This window comes from Periplaneta americana, chromosome 12, assembly GCF_040183065.1.
Source record: "Periplaneta americana isolate PAMFEO1 chromosome 12, P.americana_PAMFEO1_priV1, whole genome shotgun sequence".
Lineage (NCBI taxonomy): Eukaryota > Metazoa > Arthropoda > Insecta > Blattodea > Blattidae > Periplaneta > Periplaneta americana.
The window spans coordinates 16,444,138-16,470,318 of record NC_091128.1 but is presented as its reverse complement, the minus strand read 5'-3'; the positions used below and the strand labels follow the sequence as shown (position 1 = coordinate 16,470,318).

The following is a 26,181-nucleotide window of genomic DNA, read 5'->3' as shown; positions in this document are numbered from 1 at the left end:
CTGAAAGATGCACTGGAAGGAATAGGAGAAAAATTTGGGGCAGAAGAAGATATCAGATGATAGATGACATTAAGATGTATGGATCATATGCAGAGGCTAAGAGGAAGGCAGAAAATAGGAAAGATTGGAGAATGCTGAGTTTGCAGTGAAAGACCTGCCTTTGGGCAGAAAACTGTGAGTGAATGCATGAATAAATGAATTGAAACAACAAAGATGGTGGTCCAATGTCTAGAGTGCTGGACTCATAATCCTGTGGACTCAGGTTTTATCCCTGGCATACCCCACATTTATGACATGTTGGGCAAGCCCGTGGTCCATGTAACTAACATAGGAGTTTTCTTTGGGAACTACGGTTCTCCTGTAGCATCCGAAGCTCCATCATCATCTCATTGGTTCAACGCAGGTGCAGTGTAGAACTTCTTATGCCACACCCTGGGCTACAACTCTCGTTAAATTGGTCTACACAACAGGCTTCATATGGGTGAATGACGAAAATAATAATGATGATGATGATGATGATGATAATAATAATAATAATAATAATAATAATAATAATAATAATGATAACAACAAAACAACATTAACAAAAATTAAACGTCTACACAATTTCACGTTTCAACTTTTACTTAATGCTTCTGATGCACAAATCTGATAATGTTTCTCAACCAATAATTTGTGTTTTACATAATGGTACATATTGTTTCTTAGACAATAGAATAGTGGAAAAGGTGGGAAAGGGGTACTGTTCATGATTTACTTTAAAAATAATAAAAATTAAAAATCTACACAATTTCATGTTTCATCTTTTATTTAATACTTCTGATGCACAATTTTGACAATGTTCTACAACCAATTTACGTTTTACATACACGTGTTTCTTAGACAATAGAACAGTGGAACGGATGGGGAAAAGGGTACTGTTCATGACTCACCTTACAATTAAGTGTACAGCAGGAAGATCATCTGGCTCGAAAACCAAAAAGCCTAGAAATTATCTTTAGAGCATTATTACAACAGCTGTCTCTTCTGGCTATGAAAAAGGCGGAAATGAAGGTGGATGAGTTACATGAAGTTTATGCAAACACACTGCTGAAAATCTTATATTTTGACATAAAATGAGGGGAAGCAGCTCATATTGAATGAAGTCTTTTGTTTCGACTCTTCTCCTTACTAGCCACACCTGCAAGGAAAAAAACTATTAGGGAACATTTATGTGACAATAATTGCTGCGACTCTGAAAACAGAAGAAGATTAATTCTGATGGCATCCAGCAAACCCGCAAAGATACTACCTACAAAAATCGCTCATATTTTATGTATAAATAAACAAACAAACATTTTCAACATTTATAAGTAATGAAGGTGTTCGTTTGTAAGAGACTGGCTAATTGTAGTGTTATATCTTTTCCTTGTAACGTTGAGCACAGTTGTCTGAACTGTTTTTAAACAGAACATTTACTATTTACTATGCTCTTTTGTTCCTTCAGTCGGAACATAGAACTTCTAAGCATCACCATCAGATTCTATTTCGGGCCACTGCAAATAGGCCACAGTGATTCTTATATTATATTAACATCTACTCCTAAATGTTGGTATTATAATCGAAAACTGAGCAATTGTGATGTGATTAACTTTTAAATATATACTTACATATTAGGTATAAATTTCAACCTTACAAGCAGTAAATAAAATTCTTACAGAATTAACTGTAATGTAAACACAATAATACAACACTATTATTGCTACTGGTTTACTTTTATCTCTAAAAAAAATATTTATTGTAGTTCTGTATACATTCCACTGAATTTCGATCATGCCTTACAGTTCTTTCTTCAACCACAAATGTTGTAAAATTATACTAATGCTTGGGAATAAAGTACGCATGTTATTTGTTAGAAAAGTGAAACATAATTTAAATATCCGTTTTTCGAAAAGGAACTCAATTTACGAACACAAAGAAGAAAATCAGCATTTTGCATACTTTGCTTGCAAAGGAAGATAATAATATTCCACAGTAAACTATTAAAGTTACATTTGAAGGCTATAATAAAGACTTCAAAGAGAGCTTTAGAGAGAATGAAAATAAATATATTCCAGATTTAATTAAGGTTGTTCAAAATATAGGAACACAAGATATTGAAATAAGATATTACTCGCAAATTTAAGAGTGCATGGATGTGACAAGGAATTTATATTAGTTTAAGCCAGTGGTTCCCAAACTTTTTCAGCCACGGAGCCCTTTTTGAAGCAAACGTTTCTTGTGGAGCCCCAAGAAATGTTTAGTTCTATCTGTATATGTTCTATGAAGCATAATACACACGATATGTATACGAAAGTATATACATACATACATACATACATACAAGGAAATAATAGTAAAAAAGAACTAGAGACAAAATTATTTAAAAGTACAAAATGATAATTATAAGTAGTACCGGTACTTAAGGTATGTAAAAAATGTTACAATGTTACATTTACACCCGAATTAATGTGAAGAATGTACTGTTTCTTACGAAAAAGTTTGTCAATGGCCTGTGTCACAGAAGTCAGTTGAAGACGCATATCGTCTTCTGCATCCAAATGAGCTTGATGTTATGTTTTTATAGCCGTGTACTTCGAAAAGGCCATTTCACAGAGGTATGTAGTACCAAAAGGCAGTAGAAGCAATGTAGCTTTTGATCTTAATATCGAAAGATCCTCCCCTAACTGAACCCAAAATTGGGGAAGTGGTTTTAAATGATGCCTGACAGTGGCTGTAAGCCACGTCTATAAGGACCTCATATTCTGCCGCAGTGAAGGCTGCTGGTTTTGAATTCACTAACAATAGATCTACAATCCACTCACATTTCTTTCGAATCGATTCCTGAGTTTCCCTTGGAAAGTATGAATTCATATTTTGAAGCAAATTATCATGGTGCTCTTTTATTATTGCTATGAATGAGTTATTCATTGTTATGTTATTTTCTTCTGTAAACTTTGAAGTCAATGAGAAACATGTCAGATCCTTATTCCAGACTCTTTCCATGTAGAACGTTATTTTTTTTCTTCGGTGCGGCAATTTTGTCATTAGCATTGAATATAGTCTTCTGTTTCCCTTGTATGGATGTGCTGAATTCGTTATTTTTTACAAAATGTGTGCTAAGTAACATAATTTGCACAACAATTCCTGATCATTCAAATAATCTGCTTGCAAATTCTTTTGGTCATTCAAAACTCAAGACAACGCTTATCAAGCGACAACCATGTGAAATAAATAATTAATAACAATGACTTGTGTATACTTCCCATATCTTCATACAGAATTTTGAGTAGCCTACTCTGCAAAGGTCGTGCCTTAACAAAGTTGATAATTTAGACGACGTTGTCTAGTACATGCCTTAATAACGCTGGTATTTTTTTTTTTCGTTGCGAGGGTGCATCGGTGTAGTACACAATGACTACTTGTGCAGTTTTTTTAAACTTTCTTGATCCTTGTAACACCGCCAGCAACAGGACCTACCACGGTCTTTGCGCCATCTGTGCATCCATTAATGCAATTGCTCCGTGGTATCGATGAAGGATGGATAGAACAGAGAAAAATAAAATTCTCTCCGGCACCAGGACTCGAACCCAGGTTTTCAGCTCTACATGCTGACACTTTATCCACTAAGCCACACTGGATTCCAGTTCCGATGCAAGATCGAATCCGCTCAATTTAAGTTCTATCTCTCAGTTTTCCCTTTGGTGGCCTACCCTCATGTACTGTGTCACAGAATATGTGACAGTGGAACAATGTCCAACGCACTATGTACAGAGGTGCACTCATTACGAGTGGCTAAGTGGCCGGGATCCGACAGGATGAGCACCGTCTTGAATGACTAAGTGATTATTTACGCATATCATAATATTATTATGGTGTACTTCGGTACATCATAATAATACCATGGTACCGGTATCAAGTTTTCAATGAAGACATCTATCAGGGAAAAGAAATTCAGAACCGCTTGTAGAGGGTGGCAATGGTTTGCAGAACAAATTATCTTCATGAAAAGAATCTGAAAATTCGTACTGCACAAACAGTACACAGCTAATCCGGCAACGTCGTGGATTCGTCAAGTTGTAGCAAAAATTGCGTTTCTTTTATACAGGAAATTATGATATTTTAAACATTATTTGATAGATCCTGGATCCCATTATGCACAGTGTTATTTGATAAGGGCACACTGGAGATCAACTTTGAAATTTTTGTCCACCATGCACTTCACTGCCTTCACTAATAGTGGTTTTATAAGAATTCCGGCAAAGGTGTGAGGTTTACCAGTAAGACTCAGATCATGACTAACCAAATACGACGTTTCCAGTGCTTTATAGTTATTTGTCTTTACATGAGATAAAATTTTTGTCTGAACTGCGTGGAGTTCGTCACATTTTCTTTTGACGTAGTCTGCAGTTTCATTTGTGAAGTCAGGATGAGTTTCGAAATGCTGCCTAAGCTTGGCAGGGAGCATAGAATGCAGTTTTATTTGTGAAGTCAGCATGAGTTTCGAAATGCTGCCTAAGCTTGGCAGGGAGCATAGAATGCAGTTTTATTTGTGAAGTCAGGATGAGTTTCGAAATGCTGCCTAAGCTTGGCAGGGAGCATAGAATGCAGTTTTATTTGTGAAGTCAGGATGAGTTTCGAAATGCTGCCTAAGCTTAGCAGGGAGTATAGAATGCAGTTTTATTTGTTAAGTCAGAATGAGTTTCGAAATGCTACCTAAGCTGGCAGGGAGCATAGAATGCAGTTTTATTTATGTAGTCAGAATGAGTTTTGAAATGCTGCCTAAGCTTGGCAGGGAGCATAGAATGCAGTTTTATTTGTGAAGTCAGAATGAGTTTCGAAATGCTGCCTAAGTTTGGCAGGGAGCATAGAATGCAGTTTTATTTGTGAAGTCAGAATGAGTTTCGAAATGCTGCCCAAGCTTGGCAGGGAGCATAGAATGCAGTTTTATTTGTGAAGTCAGGATGAGTTTCGAAATGCTGCCTAAGATGGCAGGGAGCATAGAATGCAGTTTTATTTGTGAAGTCAGAATGAGTTTCGAAATGCTGCCCAAGCTTGGCAGGGAGCATAGAACTATTGGGCAAAACTTTGTTACATATCACACACTGTGGACGACATCCATTAGCAAACTTAGTGAATCCCATATCCAAATATGAATCACAATATTTTCGTTTTTTACTTTCTTTTCTGTACTTCTACACTAGGCATCGTAAATTCTGAAGTAGGATCATGTGTAGCATATTCTGAACTCAATCCCAAAGAATTCGCACTATCTTCTTCGAAAGTAAGGTTACAGCTGTTGTTATCCTTTGACTGAGCACTGGTTGATGACTGATGACTAAGGAGCGGATTCCTATGTAATTTCTTGCGTGTGATAAAACACAATTAACAAAGTTAAAAATTCCCAATGTCAAGTTTCAAGTTTAAAACCCGAATTTTATTTCACATAAAAACACATATTTTCACAAAAAAATGTTTATTTATTTATTTATTTATTTATGTATTTATTTATTTAAATTTAAATATACAGAATAAGAGATATAGAAATAAAATAATACAATCAATATAAAAAAGGAGATACAGTACAGTAGTATTAACAAAATTTGAGACCGAATGAGCAGCGCTCGTGTTCGGTCGCAGTTCAGATATAATACATATAAATACATATTTTCAGGAAATCTATTATAAACACATAAAGATTGGAGTTGTTTTACTTAAATAATTTTTACAAGAACTTTTAAATATTTTAAAACTAAATCAATTATATCACTCAGAAATACGTTATCTTTTTTAAGAATTCTTTTTTGCTTCGTGTTTCTATGGGCTGTGTGATGTATCCGTGATCCATTTTTGTAACAGTATCGCGTCAAGTTCTGAGAACTGCTAGGTAGCATATCAAGTGTTATTATATGAGAATAAATTAACATGGACAAGAAGGAGAGATATTGTGAGGAAATACATCTTGTTGTGATTCCCCGTAAGCATAAGCTGCGTAGTGTAGACGTGGTGGCGTCGCTATAGGAAGCTTTTCTCAGACATTGATAGTCAGTAGCCAGAAACATGTTTTTACCTTAAGACGTGTGTATATTAGCCTCTTAAGATGCCTAAAATCAAATCGAGTTTAAGATCGCGTCTACAGCAATATGTAGATGAACTTAAAAACATTTTTACTACCGACGGAAAAGTGTTATTTTGCCAACCATGTGGTAAATCAGTAAGTGCAGATCAGAGCTCTCAGGTAACCCAACATTTGTCTGGAAACAAGCACATTGCCGCTGCTTCACGTGTGCATTCACGGCAAAACAGTGGATATAAAAAATGTGTAAAGTTGCTCAAGTATTGGAGGGTGTGCCTGTAGGTGAAATTGACGGTGTAGGTGTTTGTGACATTCCTCTCTTTAAATATGCTCGTCTGACGTTCTGTGATGTGGAAAGATCGTTTTCACAGTATAAGTCGTTGCTCAGAGATAATGGGCATGCATTTGTGATAGAGAATTTGGAAATGACCTTTGTTGTTCACTGCAATTCTCGGACAACTATTAGCAACTGATACTCAAGTGTGATTGGTGAGTACCTAGTAACATTTTTTTTTTTCAAGCTAAGTAAGGTATTTTGTTATATTTAAAAAAAATATATATATATATATATATATATATATATATATATATATATTTTAATTTTAGAAAATATTTTTGTACTTTTTAGCACATAAAAAATAAATATATTTAAATTTTTTAGCACATAAAAATCTGCTCCCTACTGATGAATATAGTAGATCTATTATTGCTGCTTCTATCTAGCAAGAAGAAATCAAACTACTTTCTGAGAAAGCACTTTTCGCTTAATGGAAGTAGCTTACGTTTTTCGCACTAGAGACTAGCAGAAGCAGAATTTTTTGTCATCCGCGGTCGGAGCCCCTGAGACTTACTTGCGGAGCCCCAAGGGCTCCGCGGAGCACACTTTGGGAACCGCTGGTTTAAGCTAATATTCTTTCCTGTTCTAGTTGAACATTTAAATTCACTTTATGTAGAGGAAAAAATTGTGTGGAAAGTAATACGTAATACATATAATTGATTTTAAGTAGTTCATCCATTGGTATTGTTTTTAATAATAATAATAATAATAATAATAATAATAATAATAATAATAATAATACAGTCGAATCTCCATACAACAAAAACTGATATAACAATAAACCCTGTTGCAACAATAAATTTGACTAGTTCCAGCATATTTTTTATACTTCAATAAGTTTTATCCATCATTACAATGATGGTCAAATTTCGGAAAAACCTCGATGAAATGATAAAAACATAATAATTATTTTATTTACTTGGTTTTCATATTCAATACTGTTTCACTTTTCACTTGGTATCACCCTCTTCAAGATGTTTTTCGTTATTTTGTCTACCTTCTTTCATACTCTTGTTGACTGTTTTGTGCAAGGATTGTGTTACAATAGAACTATATCTGTTTCAAGAGTTGCGTGACGACAGTATTTGCCATCCACCGCTGTGGAGTAATGGTTAGCATGCCTGACTGTGAAACGAGCAGGCCCGAGTTCAAATCCTAGTTGGGACAAGTTACCTGGTTGAGGTTTTTCTGGGGTTTCCCTCAACCCATTAACTTTCGGCGCTGAACTCATTTTTCTGGCATTATCACCTTGATCTCACTCAGATGCTAAATAACCATAGCTGTTAATAAAGCGTCGTAAAAAAAACAGGATCTGCCATTATGGTTCCTGCCTCTGTCTTCCTTAGCACCTGGAACTTTTCACATTCGAGTGTTACTTATTAATGATCAGTTTGGAGACTATAGGGAATTGAAGAGACTGAAGTAGCTAAAATCTATAGGTTTGCATAGTCAACATTCACAACATTCATAAAGGAACACTAAGAAATAGATGGCAGTGTCGCAAGTGGTAAAATAATCCTGCTCGAAACAATAAGAAACACATTTGTGTTTTGGTTTCGAGATATTCAGCAACAGAGTACTAATCTGATGAAAAAAGGTCTGAATGTTAAATCAATATGTACATCAAGCAGGATAATCAAATGGTGGGAAAATGTTATTTCACACCATGTAATGTTATTTTATACTTATTTTTACTACAGTATATTCTCTTTCAGAACATAAATATTGGCAAAATTTCATCTCCTCTATACAACCCCGATATATCAATGCAATTTTCCTAGTCCCCAGAAAATTGTTGCATCGAGGTTCGATTGTAATAATAATAATAATAATAATAATAATAATAATAATAATAATAATAATAATAATAATAATAATAATAATAACAATGAATTTAAGGGAGTTAAAAGTGATATCTAGGGGGGTTCAGAAAGGTTAATGAAAATAAAATTAATGCTGCATAGTGCTATGCAGTATATTTAGACATTGAACCTATAATAATTATTACACTTTCTTGCAAAAATAATAAATGACACTCGGGAGGAAATTAAACGCAGAATAAATATGGGAAATGTGTGTTATTATTCGGTTGAGAAGCTCTTATCATCCAGTCTGCTGTCCAAAAATCTGAAAGTTAGAATTTATAAAACAGTTAAATTACCAGTTCTTCTGTATGGTTGTGAAACTTGGACTCTCACTCTGAGAGAGGAACATAGGTTAAGGGTGTTTGAGAATAAGGTGCTTAGGAAAATATTTGGGGCTAAGCGGGATGAAGTTACAGGAGAATGGAGAAAGTTACACAACACAGAACTGCACGCATTGCATTCTTCACCTGACATAATTAGGAACATTAAATCCAGACGTTTGAGATGGGCAGGGCATGTAGCACATATGGGCGAATCCAGAAATGCATATAGAGTGCTAGTTGGGAGATCGGAGGGAAAAAGATCTTTAGGGAGGCCGAGACGTAGATGGGAGGATAATATTAAAATGGATTTGAGGGAGGTGGGATATGATGATAGAGACTGGATTAATCTTGCACAGGATAGGGACCGCTGGCGGGCTTATGTGAGGGCGGCAATGAACCTTCGGGTTCCTTAAAAGCCATTTGTAAGTAAGTAAGGAAGTAAGTATAATAACAATAATAGGTCCTTTTCTTTCATAATACAATACACAGGTAATTAAAGAGTAGCAACTGGTTATCATAATATAAGAAACACACGTTTTGTTGCTGAAAGAGTTATTCATGAACATAACTGATACTTCTTTAACCTTTCTGCACTTCTACGTTAACTAAGAACACATTCAAGTTGTTATAAATGTCAGTACTAAGTGATAACAGATATTTATTTGCAGTATTTCGATGACTCACTGCAATATTTCATATCTTAGTATCATTAATATTATAACTGTTTGATAACAACTTGCGATCTATCAGAAATGAAAAAACAATTATTGGATCATGGCAGACGAACTCAACAGTATTTAACAAAAAGGGTGGCCATTGTGCTGAAAGAGTAATACACACATTTTATGAAAAGAAAACTCTCCTTACACAATAGCCTTAAAGAAAAGGCACAATATAAAAAAATGAGTACATATTGGCTTTCGTACTGTGCTGTTGAATAATTATTTCAACATACATCTTAACTCTACAAAATAGAATCAGAAAATTATGCAGGTCATCTACCAGAGAACATCACAATATTAGGTTAACATCTTGGCAATAACTGCAACCTAGGACATAAGTACACTGAGACCGGCATGTCACAATTTTTGGGCAAAATCAAATCTTGAATTAAGCTAGTAACTTCATCACAGATAAATAATGACAAATGGCCATCCCAGTAGAATCTGAAAACATACTGCATTATAAATTCCATCACCCGTGATGCAGAAACAGTCAAACAATCTCTCACAGTTAAACAGTACCATCAAGATATTGCGAAACTATTTCTTGCTGTAAAATCTGAAGCAGGATAAACCTGAAACAAGAAATCTAAATATACAGAGGCCAGTTTCGATTAACTTATTTTAATTTTTGGACAGAGATGTGGTTAAGGATATAGGTAAGACAAGATATATGTACTCTGCACACACACACACCCACACACACACACACATACAGACGCACACAAACTCAAAACTGATTTTGTAATTGGTCCATCATATTAGTCTTCATAAGTCCATAAGCGAATTACTTGTGCACTTGACTGAGTATAAAATGTTGAACTTCTCTTTTGTGATTTCAATCGATCTTTGTTACTGCTTCCATATCTGATGACAGCTTCGTTACAACACTCATGTGACACTTCCTTAAGAGAACAATGCTAAAAACCCTCTTCAATATGTATTCATGTCTAAAAGCAATGCAGGATCTTAATATAACTGAATTACGAATTTTGGTATGATACAAAACATAATACTGGTATCAAAATAACACAACGTTAATCATACTTTGTAAAAGCTTCTATAACAATGTGATTTAGTGTTGTTCATCAATCTCTTTCCAATAAAATTTGCTACCGTTAACGAAGCTTAATTGTTAGTAATTTGCACAACATAATTTTTAAATGGTGGTTGTAGTCATGATACTTATAATTCCAGAAATTGCAGAGCAGGCAGTTCTTCTACTTAAAATATCACTAATTAAAGAATTCATGTCTTGGGGTTGTAATTGATGTATTGATGTCATTTAAGGGACTTAATTGCATGTTCAGTAGATACGTCTCCAGCCTCTGTTGCCACGAAAACCACCTCTTCCTCTCCCTCGACCTCTCCCACGCTGTTGTGATGGAACTGTTATGGGAGAAAAAACTATAGTTTAGAACATTAGTATCCCCAGCAATTTTTTTTTTCAAACTTCATAAGTTCTGATAATAAATGTAATTTCAGAGATAAAGATTTCAGTGCACTCACTTTGGATGTGAAATGTGAAGTTTTATATACAATAACAAGTGAAACCTTAATACCAGTTTCATCTCTCATTAAAAGCCTACCCGAAAGATAAGAATAAAAATAGTACATTATGCAACGAGCCTATAATGGTAGTAATTAAGACGCGAGTATGTTTATGAAACGAGCGCAAGCAAGTTTCATAATTTTCATACGAGCATCTTAATTACCATTATAGAAAAGTTTCATACGACTTTTTATGCTCGACCATATTTCTAACTTGAAATTATTCATAAGTATTCATGTTATTCTTATCTGACTGGGGAGCGGAACTGATCTCGTGCAATATCTCGTAAATTGTGAGATGTGCGCAGACGCGAAAGTATTGATTTTTTCCGAGGAACAAATGTCATTGACCTTAATATAATTTAGAGAGTAAAATGAACATTAATCTTGATATAACCTTGAAATTGATTTAGACATTGAAAAACGAGATGACAAATTGAATTTATTTGAATATTATTTACAATTAACGCTAATTATTATAGTAACAGAACATAACCTTCTGCGACAGTATTGGATTTCCAGCCTCCGTGACATTTTGCTAGTTGTCTTTCGATTGCATATCCGAGAATAATCGATACTTGCGCTTTCATATTGCTACAATGGTGTTTTCTGATTGGTGGAACACCTGAACTTTAATGAATAGGTGTACTTTAATGAGCTCCATTAAAGGGCTGCTACCAGGTGTCTAATTACTACATTTCGGCATGGTCGAGCATAAAAAAATTTGCGTTGCTCAGTGGTAGAGCATTCAGTACGTAGAAGTGAAGGTCTTGGGTTCGATCCTCACTGCCGGAATGAATTTTTCTCCTTTAATAATGCATAACAAAAATAATAGATAATTCTGTAGACTTAAAATAACTACCAGTAAATCATCATATATACCATTCATGGTGTTTATACTTTCCCAAGAAACTAGTTCGATTAATTAAATTGTGTCTCAATGAAACTTACAGCAGACTCCGTATAGGCCAGTTTCTATCTGATGCTTTTCCAATTCACTGCAGGCCAAAGTAAGGAGATGCACTATCACCTTTACATTTTAACTTCGCTCTAGAATATGCCATTAGGAAAGTTCAGGGTAATAGACAGGGTGTGGAATTGAATGGGTTACATCAGCTGCTTGTCTATGCAGATGATGTGAATATGTTAGGAGAAAATCCACAAACGATTAGAGAAAACACAGAAATTTTACTTGAAGAAAGTAAAGTGATAGGTTTGGAAGTAAATCCCGAAAAGACAAAGTATATGATTATGTCTCGTGACCAGAATATTGTACGAAATGGAAACATAAAAATTGGAGATTTATCCTTCGAAGAGGTGGAAAAATTCAAATATCTTGGAGCAACAGTAACAAATATAAATGGCGACGCTGATATAACCTCTGCAGTTGCAAGCGTCGTTAAATAAAACATAACATTTTTAACAACAAATATAAATGACACTTCATGCATTGTATTCTTCACTTAACATAATTAGGAACGTTAAATCCAGATGTCTGAGATGGGCAGAGCATGTAGCACGTATGGGCGAATCCAAAAGTGCATATAGAGTGTTGGTTGGGAGGCTGGAGGGAAAAAGACATTTGGGGAGGGCGAGACGTATATGGGAAGGTAATATTAAAATGGATTTGAGGGAGATGGGATATGATGATAGAGAGTGAATTAATCTTGCAAGGATAGGGACCGATGGTGGGCTTATGTGAGGGCAGCAATGAACCTTTGGGTTCCTTAAAAGCCTTTTGTAAGTAAGTAATCCATAACAGAACGAATAATATCGAACCCTACCAAAATAGTGGAATCTACCAATTAAATTGCAAGAACTGTCCAAAAACGTACATAGGTCAAAAGCGCCGTAATTTTAAAATCAGGTACAATGAACATATAACGTCAAAAAAATGACTTTCATACTCCATCGGCAAGTCTATCGTGCTATCAAAAAGGAATGCGTTATATGGCAGTAAAAATTTTTAATAGCCTCCCTATCTATATAAAAAATGAAACTCAAAACATAAGATTATTTAGGGCCAAATTAAAGAAGTACCTAATTTCTCACGCCTTCTATTCTGTAGGTGAATTCATGACATTCAATAACACTTCATGAAATTGATATTAAAACTATGTGTTGCACTAGTAGACTATATTGTAAATCTCGTCTGTATATATTTCATCTAGACTGTGACTATAAATTAAGACTTTATAATAGTATTAAGTTTTTTGATTTGTTCCATATTCTAGCTGTAAAGCAATGTATGAATACCATGGAATGTTAATAAATACAATACAATACAATAACAGACTTTAAATATAAACGAAATAAATCCAAATTTGCTAAACATCTCATAGACAAAGGACATGAATTAACAAATATAAAAGATGCACTAAAGATAGTAAAAATTATTAACGACAATTCTTTAACTGACACATAGGAACAATATTACATCACAAAAACATTCAATCAGGGTACTCCTATCATAAATGAACAAATAAGTAATATTACTAATCCCTTATTCAATTTATTTGGATTAATCTCTACAAAACAACACATGCAAGCTTCCACACAGATTCCCCCACCCCTTCCCACACTTCCGGTACCTCCTGATGTACACTAGCATAAGGTTTACATAATTGAGCACAACCCGAAAGTCAGTCACAGCTGAGCAGCCGAATAGAATACATCACTTCAACAACCTCTACAGCACATAAGTCAATATCTCACAACCATTTACCTCGAGATCAAGTACATACTTAATTTGAACATTGACAATACATTTCAATTTCGCGTGTTTACAGTACACTCGGCAGACTGAGCTTCGAGATGTGACATCCTGAACAAACTGTATAATATATGTTCACTTCAAGCTGTTATTTTAATATTTAATATTTATTAATTTTAACCCAATTTTAATGCCATTAAGCTTGGTAATACTTGATATATCTATTGCAATTTAAGCAACATACGAGGGGGATCCAGGAAATAACGACCGTTTTGTTGTAATAATTAAAAAAAATATATATTTATTTGAAAAAACAAAGTCTGTTACATAATTGAAGCTTCCTTTACTTCTCTACATAATCACCACCTACATTTAAACATTTGTCGTATCTGTTCACCAGCTTTAGAATTCCCGTGTTATACTCCTCTGCCGCCAGTTCATTAAGCCAGGTGTGCACTGTCTTCTTCAACTCTTCATCACTTCCAAAATGCGTACCACCCAGAAAGTCTTTCAGCTTAGTGAAAAGGTGAAAATCGCTAGGAGCAAGGTCTGGACTATAGGGCAGATGATCAAAGATTTCCCAACCGAATTCATCCAGCAATTCTCGAGTTGAAGCAGCAGTGTGCGGGCGGGCGTTGTCGTGAAGAAGCACAACTCCTCTCGAAAGCATTCCTCGCCTCTTGTTTTGGATGGCTCGCCGTAGTTTTCGTAAAGCCTCACAATAACGGTTTGCATTGATCGTAGTGCCTTTTGGCATGAAATCCAGCAAAAGAACACCTTTGCGATCCCAAAAGACAGTAGCCATGACTTTTTGTGTTGAGAGAGTCTGTTTGAATTTTCTCGGTTTCTTGGGTGATGAGGAATGATGCCACTGACGTGATTGGCGCTTGGTCTCTGGGGTGTTGTGAGACACCCAGGTCTCATCACCAGTCACAATTTGATCAAGAAAGGCGTCTCCATCTGTGTGATATCGCATCAAGAATGGCAATGCTGAGGCCATTCTCTGAGTTTTGTGTTGGTCACTCAGTTGCCGTGGAACCCATCGTGCACAGATTTTGTGGTAGCCAAGATGTTGCGACACAATTTCACCAAGCAAAGAACGAGAAATGTCAGGAAAGGCAATATGCAATTCGTCGAGTGATGTGCGCCTGTCTTGCAAGATTCTGTCGTTCACTTTAGTCTTCAGGTCTTCTGTGATGAGTGATGGGCGTCCGGGTCGAGTTTCATCGTGGACATTTGTTCGCCCATTGTTGAACATTTTGCACCATTTTCTCACATTTCTTTCATTCATTACAGTATCACCATACAGTTCTTTCAATTGCCGGTAAATTTCTGCAGGTTTCAAATGTGGGGCATTCAAAAATCGAATCACACTCCTCACCTCACAGTCCACGGGATTATCAATCACGTCGTTCATTTTGAAGTAACACAAAATGCACAATGGCGACTTGTTGCAACCAGTACTCACAACATTATGAGAACACATGTTAAGGAAGCCAGTTGACCTTCAAACAAGGAAGGGGAGTCAGCTGCACGGCGGGTATGCGCGAACGGTCGTTATTTCCTGGACCCCCCTCGTAATTCACAAACAAAGCAAAAATAGCTAACTGCAACCATGAATGCTCCCAACTTGCTTGATTACAATAAACGCATAAAAGTGAACCACGAAAAGTGATATCTTCCCTCCGAAGAATTTATATCAAGTGTCAATGTTTTTATAGTTTTTATTCAATTATTGTTCTTGTATTCAATTGTAACATATTATGGTATAATGATATTCACACATTGTCCAATCTAATAGCTGAATTAGGACATATCCAACCAACGAGCATTGCCTATATAGCTAAGTGTAACCATATTATTGTTATCTGAATATACTGCATTTAACCTGTTGTATCAATATTAAGCATGTATAAAGTGATAGTTTCTTATGATCTGATGATGGCATATCATGCCAAAAGCGTTAATCAATAAAATGTAATATAGTTAATAACACTATATATTATTATATTACCGGTTGTTCTGTATGGTTGTGAAACTTGGACTCTCACTCTGAGAGAGGAACATAGGTTCAGGGTGTTTGAGAATAAGGTGCTTAGGAAAATATTTGGGGCTAAGCGGGATGAAGTTACAGGAGAATGGAGAAAGTTACACAACACAGAACTGCACGCATTGTATTCTTCACCTGGCATAATTAGGAACATTAAATCCAGACGTTTGAGATGGGCAGGGCATGTAGCACGTATGGGCGAATCCAGAAATGCATATGGAGTGTTAGTTGGGAGACCGGAGGGAAAAAGACCTTTAGGGAGGCCGAGACGTAGATGGGAGGATAATATTAAAATGGATTTGAGGGAGGTGGGGTATGATGATAGAGACTGGATTAATCTTGCACAGGATAGGGACCGTTGGCGGGCTTGTGTGAGGGCGGCAATGAACCTTCGGGTTCCTTAAAAGCCATTTGTAAGTAAGTAAGTAACACTATATATTATATGATAAGCAAATAGACGGTCCCACTTATCTTATACTCATTGCACTTCTGCTTATCGGTCAATACCACCTTTCAAAATGAAAATATCTAATAATTATGTTTACTTTTTCTTGTACATTTGGTCAAAATGAAAGTGACCAGCCTATTGAACAGTGAAAATTTTCTACACTTGGTCAAAATGAAAGTGGCCGGTCTATTGGGAAGTGAACATTTTCTAAGTCCTTTTGGGTGAGCACGCAGTTCACTACCGTAAACCTCTGTGCGCCACTTTAGTTAACTCCATAATACAAGGTGCTGATTTGGGCTACCTCCACAGCATGCATGCTTCGAATCTCCGTAGTGAATTTTTTGTTTTGTCCTTTCTTTTATTTTTTACAACTCCTTTTAGTGTAATATAATCAAATAATTTTGCTTATGTTAATTTATGTTATAGATCTCGCAAGCAGGGAATACCGACAGAAGGAATGCAAATGAAACAATGTGATAAAGAAGAGTGGGTGACAGGAAAGGTCACGAGATAGCTTGAATGATATTCAAGAGTACAGTCGAAAGAGAAATGACGTCAATAGAATCAGTCTTGCGTTGTGATAGTTACATTACGACTTTAGTTTGTTTCATTGCATGTGAATATGTGTCTTGTATCGCACGGTATTATTATTTCATTCATAAACATACGTTGCGCGTTTAATTAGCTTCGAATTTTTCTCTTGCCATGTTCTTTATTTCCACAGTGATGTCCTCATTTGTTCATCTTCTTGGAAGAGACAGTACTTCCATCAGACTACACCTCTCGCTCCCTTGGTGTGCCAACATACACACTTCAAAACAGACAGCAACACCACCATTGCTTTTCGGTAATCATTTCTTGCGCGAGCTATACTTACAGATAATTACAAAATTGGTGAAAATTTGTGGTTATAATTCCAGGAAATCAGGATATATTTTGTCATCAGAATTATGGTTTTCCTTCTCGTTTACAATTACTATGTTTAGGCCCTGATGATCACGGATTTAGATTAGTATAATAATCATATTTCCTGTAGCACAACTTGCAAATTAATTATTGCCAATTTATTTAACCGTCAACATATTGTAACTTTTATTCAACAATAATGAGACTTTTATTTCTAATTTTAATCACACACCCGTCAACAATGGGTATTCCACTCAACACAGTAACACAGTAGTCGTTATTGCATTCCACCGAACGACAATGACAATTCGCGTGTATTATTGAGAAGTACAACAATGTACTCCTAATTTCAACTAATGTTCACAAAACAAAACTGTCAGTTCTCAGTTCACAATTCGTTTGCCTTAGCTAGTTCTTCTAGCTCATTCATTCAGGTTCATAGTACATCGAACCCCAAGCCTTCCAGATACAGTTCACTGCACTTCGAACCAAAGACTTCCAGTTACAGTTCACTGCACTTCGAACCCAAGACTTCTGGATATGCCGCACTTATCTGGACACTGCCACAGTTGCGGACCTACTCAAGTTCACTGCACATCGAACTCAGGTTCACCTTGCTTGAAGACTAGCTAGCTCTCTCATAGCTGACAAACTAACTAACTCCTCACACACACTTGCCCCTTTTATTTATTAAATCACACGTTCTCAAACCTTCGGTTCGCGTGGCTTTGCGAAACTTCCAGAGGGACACATTTCTAGATGTCCCCGCTCCCTGCTTCCTCTGGTCCGCACCTTCCCTTGCATTACATGAATGCGCAACTTCCGAGGCAACCAAATCTTCCAATATGGCGCCACAATATTTACCGAATGTTACTTAGGCAATAGAGTGCAAAGCAGCAGGAATTAATAAAATAATTAACACAGCATTTTAATATGAAAGCCTCTAATTGTCGTCTTTAGTGTTATTTCCATCTAGCGTGGAAAGTTTCTATTAACACAAAAAAAAAATAATAAAGCGAAAAGTATTCTAAGGATAAAAAAAATGACGAAAACCTCTTGTAGTGTCACTGATGCATTTAAAAGGCAACAAAAATAAAGTTTAGTAATTCCATGAAGATTTGAACTTACAACCTCACAAACTCTTAGCTATCGCTCTACAAACTAAGCTAAGAGTTTTACTGCAATCAGAACGGCAATGTAATGAGCAATGGTCATACTCCACTTGAGAACCTGTTATACAGTATATAGTGTTTGTGTTACAATATTCACCGTTTAAACACTCTGAACGATCTGTCTGTTTTAAATCTCGTATATGAATTATTTTCTTGGAAAATTTTAGTGATTAATAGTTGTGTTCCCCATTATAACTACTAGAAGAATATACGCAATCTTTTGAACAAAGCCTGGCTGTTGCGAGAGCTCACAGAAATACCCAATTCGAACTTAGTCTCTCAGATGTTGGCCACTTTATTTTGACCAAGTGTACAAACATACACAAATATCAGAAATCCATTATCTTCAGTGACATGGTGCTACATAAATTGACAACAACTGTTCCATGTCTGGTTGAGGAATGAGAAAGAGATGCGATACACTGAAGTCCTTAATCATGCTACTGTTATCTTGGGTCTTCAGAATTTTCCAAATGATATCAAAATGAAAATTAAGCACAACATAAGGTTAAAAAACTTCCTGTTCGCCTGTCAGTAATTTACTATAGGATGAAGTTGAAATAATCGTATTATAGTTCTTTCCAAGCTGTAGAGTACACTTTCCAAATTTCCAACTCACCATAACTGGAGACCTTGTTGCTGTACTTCCCACTAGGTGGTTGGTAAATCTCTCTCTGTGACTTGTCAGTTTTGGACTGTTTGTTCAGAGATGAATCTGAACTGAATGTGATTGGTGTGTGGCGCTTCTGACCTGGGACTGGGCCATCCTTCTGTGAAATAAGGAATTAGAACAATGTTCATTTGCTTCTGTGTATATTGTAGCTCAAACATGTATATGAAACAATTAAATTTCTCTTAATAAGTCAAGAAACTTCAAGGAGGACACGATGAGAAGAAGAGGAGGATGATGGTGGTGGTGGTGGTGAAGAAGAAGAAGAAGAAGAAGAAGAAGAAGAAAAAGAAGACGAAGTCAAGAAATTTCAAAAGTATTTGTGGTGAAAATTATTGTTAACATGCGAACATTGAACACGAGCGCTGCTCATTCGGTCTCAAATTTTGTTAATACTACTGTATCTCCTTTTTTATATTGATTGTATTATTTCATTTCTATTTCTCTTGTTTGTAACTATATTCTTAATTGTGTATATTTAAATTTAAATAAATAAATACATAAATTTGTTCATTTACTGTTACACAAGAACAGCCAATTGTAATAACAGGCATAAAGTCCTCAAAAGAAACAGAGTTAAGAGTACTCTAGAAGCAGAATATAATTGCTTGCTATTTTCTGTAAATTCCATCATTACTCAGTAATACCTACAAGTAGAATGTTGGTAATTCGAGAATATGGCTGACATTTACTTATGTCCTTGTTATACTCAACTCATTTTACGGAAAACAGAGAACAATTAATCCCCTCTCTCTTTCTCATGGGATTCTCCACACTTCTATATAATCCTTCGCCTCCCTCACTCATCCATTCCTCACCTTCTCCCTATTTTTCTTTTCATTTCACTTAAAATCTTCTTGATATCACACATTTACATAATAATAGAACCTTAAGTATGCTAAAATAAAACTTAAACACAAGTGAACTCAGTGTAAAGTAAAGTGTATGGAATATTACTCATAACTAACAAAATTTTAATTTTACAGAGACAGAGAGAGAGAGAGAGAGAAAGAAAAATGTTATACAAAAGCTGTTGTTGGAGATAAACCATGCAATATAATACCAGTGTTCGAAAAAAGTCAGTTATTCAGGCATACAGGGTGTGGCAGTAAACTTTATTTTTTTAAATGGCACTCTATTTTAAGGTTTACATATTTTGAATCTCCATTAAATTTTACGTATGAATGTGTAGAAATTTTACCCATTCACCCATTTTGTGTCTTAACTATTTATTAAACTTGTTTCATGGACTTCAAACTTGATACAAATATGTAAAATCATGTTGAGTAGGCCTAAGGTTGTCATCATCAAGGTTGTCCTCATTTTTGCGGATATGTCCTCATTTTGGGCAGAAAAATGACCATCCGCAAACAATTTTGAAAATCCATTGGTTTGTCCGCAATTTGTTCATTGAAAGCAAAATTATCACTTTCGAGACAGAAGTCGCGCACTTTATCTCCTTTCATGTTGAATGCAGATGATCGGTAGTATTTATAATCTTTGCTCATACAGCTTTTTTCTATGTTAAATCGATGGTACAATCTAGGAGGCAGTGACTTTACAGTCTTCTTCCGGCCAGCGGCCAGTTCTGCCAGTGACAAGTAATGTGATATCTTGATATCTGCTTCTATGCATGCATTGTGTGTTCTGCATAAAATATAATCTAAAATCATTGCAAGCAGAACATTATATTTAAAGCTATTTAAAGTGCGAAAATACAACACACGTTAAGCCTGATGTTTAAAAATTGTACCGTAGGTCTTCTAATATCTTATGTAATTTTTTCAGATCTGTATTGAAATGCCAAAAAGGAAATGTCATTTTACATACAAACTTCGGAAAAGATTTGTCTTTTCACCCTGGTTGAACGACATGGGAAGCAGAATGTATGTCCTGCAATCTGGTACATATGTTTCAGTGGCTAACCACGGTGCTAGAGATTTAGAAATTCACATCAACTCAGAGAAGCATTCCAGATGTGTGAGGGGAGCAAATTCGTCAGAAAAAGTGAAATTATTTTATCAAACAGAATCCAAAAGTTGATGATTTGGTGTGCAGTGCAGAGGGTGCTCTTGCCTTCCACGTTGTCAGACATCATAATAGCTATAATTTTATGAATTGTACATCTGGGTTTTTTAAATATGTATTTCCTAATTCAAAAATAGCTGCTAAGTGTCAACTGTAAAAACAAAGGCTGAAGCAATAGTTAATTCTGTACTGCCTCCTCATTCTTTGGAAACAGTAATGGAGTCATTACAAAATATCCCGTTCATAGGTAATCTACAGATGCAAGTAATCATGGTGCTATTAAGTTGTTTCTTATTATGATTCATTATTTTGATTATGAAAATGGTGACCTGCATGTAAAAGTTTCAGAGCTTGAAAGCAAACCCAATGAAACAGCTGAGACAATAGCGAGTTATGTGAGTGAAGTGTTATACAAATTTGATCTTCACAATAAATGTATAGCTTTTGGAGGAGACAACTGCAATACAATATTTGCAGATGTTAACAGAAGGGACGGAAGTAATGTTTATCCAAATTTGAAGATACTGATTAAGCTATCATTACTTGGGGTAGAGTGTCCAGCGCATATTCTTAATAACTGCATTCAGCATGAGACAGATTTGTTGGACATTGATTTGCAGTCAATGATTTTGAAAGTTTACAACCATTCCTCAATCTACACTGTTCGTGTCGAATTTTTAAAGGAATTTTGTGACTTCGTTGGTGTGAAATACCAACAGTTACTTTATCATAGTATATATTAATTTTAACAAAATAATCTGCCCTCAATGAGGGTGACCATAAAGTTCCAGAGAAATCCAAACCCAATATAATCATCAATGGCCAAAATATAAATGGTAATGTAATATTTGGATTGAATTAAGAATATTCAATTAAATTTTTTGAATTTCAAAAAATCGGAGACCAAGTGTTTTTAAAATATATTTCATGTGAATTTAGGAAGTGTGCCACGTGCACCAAACAAAAGACCAGAAACACTCCACTGATTAATGGGAATGTTATATTTCTCACTTAGATATGGGATGCAGGGTTCAGATTTCTTCTCCTCATCAACGTGTTGTGCCTGCAGGGCATCCCTCTCAAACCGGATTGTAGGATCAAGAACTATTCCCTTAGATTGAGCCCTGTGGATGGCTACAATATCTGCTCTTCTATTCGAATCTAAGGATGAAACGCAGTGGATCTCCTCATGTACTGCCCATCCATGACGCTTGAGGACATCAGCAATACCGGTCCTGGCCTTATGGTGTCGATTGTTGCGCAGCAGCTCCGTTTTTCGACAGAATCCCAACACGTGACCAAGAGTTTCCATCTCGTTGCAGCCAGGATGGTGACAACGGGTTGTATCGAGACTTCTGCCAGTACAGATCTAACCACAGCAGATAGATTGCTGGACATTTTAATTGCATTAATGTATTCTGAAATTGATAAATTTTCTTTTGATGACATCCAGGAATTTGCCTTGAGGCACTCAGAATACAGGATAACACCTTTGCCCTTATGAGGTAATTTACACCATGATTCAAAACTTCTGTTCCGCAAGATCTCCCTCAATTGTCGACCTTCAGTGTTGGGAGCAATAGAAGACTTATTGATGTTTAGTCTACATAGACTCAGTTGCTGTTCAAGGTGCAGGTTCCTTACAAAGTTAAGATGCATATCATTAATACGGTGAAGATGATTACAGATGTTATAATATTGAATGCTGGCCTCCCACTCTTCACAAAGAATTCTCAAACTTCGGACTTTTTTACTTGTGTATAACATTGAAATTGGCGTATCATTGGGCAGCATAATAATTTCCTTCACAGCACTTGTAATAATTTTGTCAAGATCTCATAAGAATGCATCAGATAACTGAGGTAATGGAGCACATTGCAGAGGGTAAATCAAACCTGGCCATATATATTCGTTTATGATTTTTAATTTTTGGTCTGATTTTAATAATTTTGTTTGGACAAGTCCATCCAAGTCTGAAGATAGGTTTTTGATAGTCTTATTTTTATTGAAGGAGATTTTGTCTGTGAAATCTACTCCGAGATATCAGATACACTCATTTTTATCACACAACGAAGAAATAACAGAGCCTTGTAGAGTTATCTGTGTCATCTGCACAGTAAACTATTGCCTTGCTTTTAGCTGGATTTATGTGAAGACCAATTTCAGTTAAGCTACTTCCAGCTAAATCAACAAGCGATGTAGCATTTGCTTTAGTGCTATCAATTAAAACAAGGTCATCAGCGAAGGCTAGCGCAGACAAATGAGGTAGTTCACTCTCTTTGTTCCCAGCAGTTCAGAGACTTATCCAAATGTTCCCTGCCTTACGATCATTCTTTTTGTCAAACAACAACCAGGTGGCCCGGGTTCGATTCCCAGTCGGGGCAAGTTACTTGGTTGAGGTTTTTTCCGGGGTTTTCCCTCAACCCAATATGAGCAAATGCTGGGTAGCTTTCGGTGATGGACCCCGGACTCATTTCACCGGCATCATCACCTTCATCTCATTCAGACGCTAAATAACCAAAGATGTTGATAAAGCGTCATAAAATAACCTACTAAAAAAAAAAAAAAACTCAAACAACAAATCCCCATCTTGCTCTGATGAAGTTTTTCGAAGACTCTTTAAGTGAAGTGTATTTGTATCATGTACAGTCTCTTGTCAATGTGTTTCATTCCCACTTGAGTGAAATAGAAAAGGAAGACAATTCCTCAATTGATATGATAAGGATTCTCTCATCAGTACATGCTACTTTAGAAGAGAGAAAAAACAAAACCTTGATCCCATTAAAAGTGAAAGACATGATCAAGCAATTGGAAAATGATGGGCATGAAGATGAAATTAAACATATTTATAACAATGCTGAAACACTTTATGAAGGATGTTTGAAGTACCTCAAGATATGGATTCCATAATTGAGTGAATGTTCATGTTTTGAGTGGCTGGATTTTGAAAACAAGGAAAGTGTGGAAGCCTCCATCAGGTTTTTGACTGATAAAGGTTTGCACATAAATGATGCAAAATGTTTTGATCAGTATTGTAATTTGTAAAAATTTGCGGTCACCTACAACAATCAAGTGCCGTCACAGAAAAAATGATTGGACTATATTGAGAACTGTAGAAGTGAGGAACAGTATTCAGAAATAGTGAAAATAGCACAGTTTTTCTTTGCTATTCCAGCACACAATGCTTCTGTTGAAATCCTTTTTTTTATTTAATTAAAGCTCAGTGGACCAATGAGAGGAATAGACTAAGTGTTGATTCAGTGAGATCAATTGCACTAGTGCAATTTAACTTCAAGCATTTCACAAGCTTCCAATTTTACTCATATTTGCCTAAAAAGAAACTCATTCTGAAAAAAAATTAGGTCATCTGGAAAATATGCATGGCATACAGAAGTGTAAATGTAATTGTCACGATTTATAATTGTAATTGTATTTTTGGGGGGGGGGGGTGCATTTATATTTATAGGTTAATGTTATATAACAAATTTTGAGCATGTTATATACACAATAATAAAGCATACAATTTTTGTGATTAGTTACTAAATACTGACATAATTAAATATATACACTGGGTACTGATATCTTTAAAATATTACGTAATGACTCATTCAATATCGAGAGAGGTGTCCTTATTTCATCATTTCAAAATATAGGGTTGTCCCTCATTTCATCATTTCAAAATATAGGGTTGTCCCTCATTTCATCATTTCAAAATATGGCACTTCTAATTAGGCCAGTGAACTAAACAAAACACTATCACTAACCAAACTTTACAATAGATGCTCAAAATGAAAACTATTCACAGCCAAACAACAACAACAACAACAACAATAATAATAATAATAATAATAATAATAATAATAATAATAATAATAGTTTTATTTATTTTTCCTGGCATAGTTAAGACCATCAGGCCTTCTCTTCCACTGAACCAGAATCAAATCACATATGACCCAGTCTATCATGAAAACAGTCCATTGTCTTTTTTATAGGTATATGACTGATCTGTTTCATCTCATATCTAATTTGTCCTTTCAGTCTTCAGTATTTCTTGGTTTATCCTGATACACTCTGGACTTCAAGTAACCCCAAAGGAAGTCCACTGCTGTGGAGTAACAGTCAGCACATCTGGTCGTGAAACGAGTGGGCCCAGGTTCAAATCCTGAATGGGACAAGTCACTTGGTTGGGGTTTTTTTCAGGGTTTTCCCTCAACCAATTGAAGCAGAATTGCTGCGTAACTTTCGATGTTGGACCTAAGACTCATTTCGTCATCATTAATTTACATATGAAGGGCTTGGAGCGACATAGTGACAAGCCACACAAAAATTCTACAGGAAAACAGCTCTTAAAGATTTATGACTTAAGAGTTGTTTTCCTGTAAAATTTGAGTGTGGCTTGTCACTATGTTGCCCTAAGCCCTTCATATAATAATAATCATCATCATCATCATCATCCATACCATAGCCCGAATTCAGTTCATGGTGCAGTGTGCTATACTTGTACAACAGCTCGGCCATTCAGCTACCCAATCATTCACAGAATAGTAGTGGTAAGCACAATAAGCCTCAGGCTGCAGTGCAAACCTTCGGGTCCCTCCTCTGTACAAGAGAAAAAAAAACTCAAAGGAAGAAATTCACATCTAAAATTTAATGAAGATTCGAAATATGTCAATCTTAAAACAGGGTGCCATTAAAAAAAAATAAAGTTTACTGTCACACCCTATATGCCTGAATAACTTTTTTTTTTTCGAACACTAGTATTATATTGTATGGTTTACTCCCAACAGCTTTTGTATAAAACTTTTTCTGTAAAATTAAAATTTAATAAATTATGATACTTAATGAAGACTCTGTACAGTACATTTAATTTTGCCGTTTGCAACTAGCAGAGGAGAACAATATTTTCCACACCGTTAAACATCATATTATGTTGTAATTCTTATGATAATCAATTGCACTGTAATGTTACATATTGATAGGTCAATATCTCAGGAAAGCATACAAAAAAATTCGAAATCAATTTTTTTTTTAATGAGAGAAAAAGATAGTAACTTCGAAGTGATTTGTTCAAAAATTGGTAAGTGGCAAACTTTTTTTATTTTTCACTTCACATGAGTGGGCAAAGAGAAAAGTGCTGAAAATAAAATGGAAATTACTTTTAAAAGTTGTCTCTACTCAAAATTTTTACTCACTGCCAAGTTGTGGCGAGTTAAACAAGTGTTTTTGCTTGGCGGAGGACTCAAGACTCAAACTTTTGTTTGGGGGCTTCTTATAAAAATCTTTGCGCTGATTTCAAATCTGT

The 26,181-nt window shown here is 35.6% G+C and overlaps 1 protein-coding gene across 2 annotated transcripts in view; it reads right to left on the bottom strand.

Annotated features, from left to right (window-relative positions):
* Positions 1-783: 783 nt before the first annotated feature.
* The window catches only part of cass (apoptosis inhibitor cassowary), a 238,578-nt gene continuing 213,180 nt past the window's right edge, over positions 784-26,181 (bottom strand). For both annotated transcript variants that reach the window (XM_069840839.1, XM_069840840.1), the window contains exons 9-10: positions 18,801-18,951; positions 784-10,730 (exon numbers count right to left, since the gene is read on the bottom strand). In XM_069840839.1, coding sequence (XP_069696940.1) covers positions 10,648-10,730; positions 18,801-18,951 — 234 coding nt within the window. In that variant the 3' untranslated portion in view covers positions 784-10,647. The remainder of the gene's footprint in view (positions 10,731-18,800; positions 18,952-26,181) is intronic.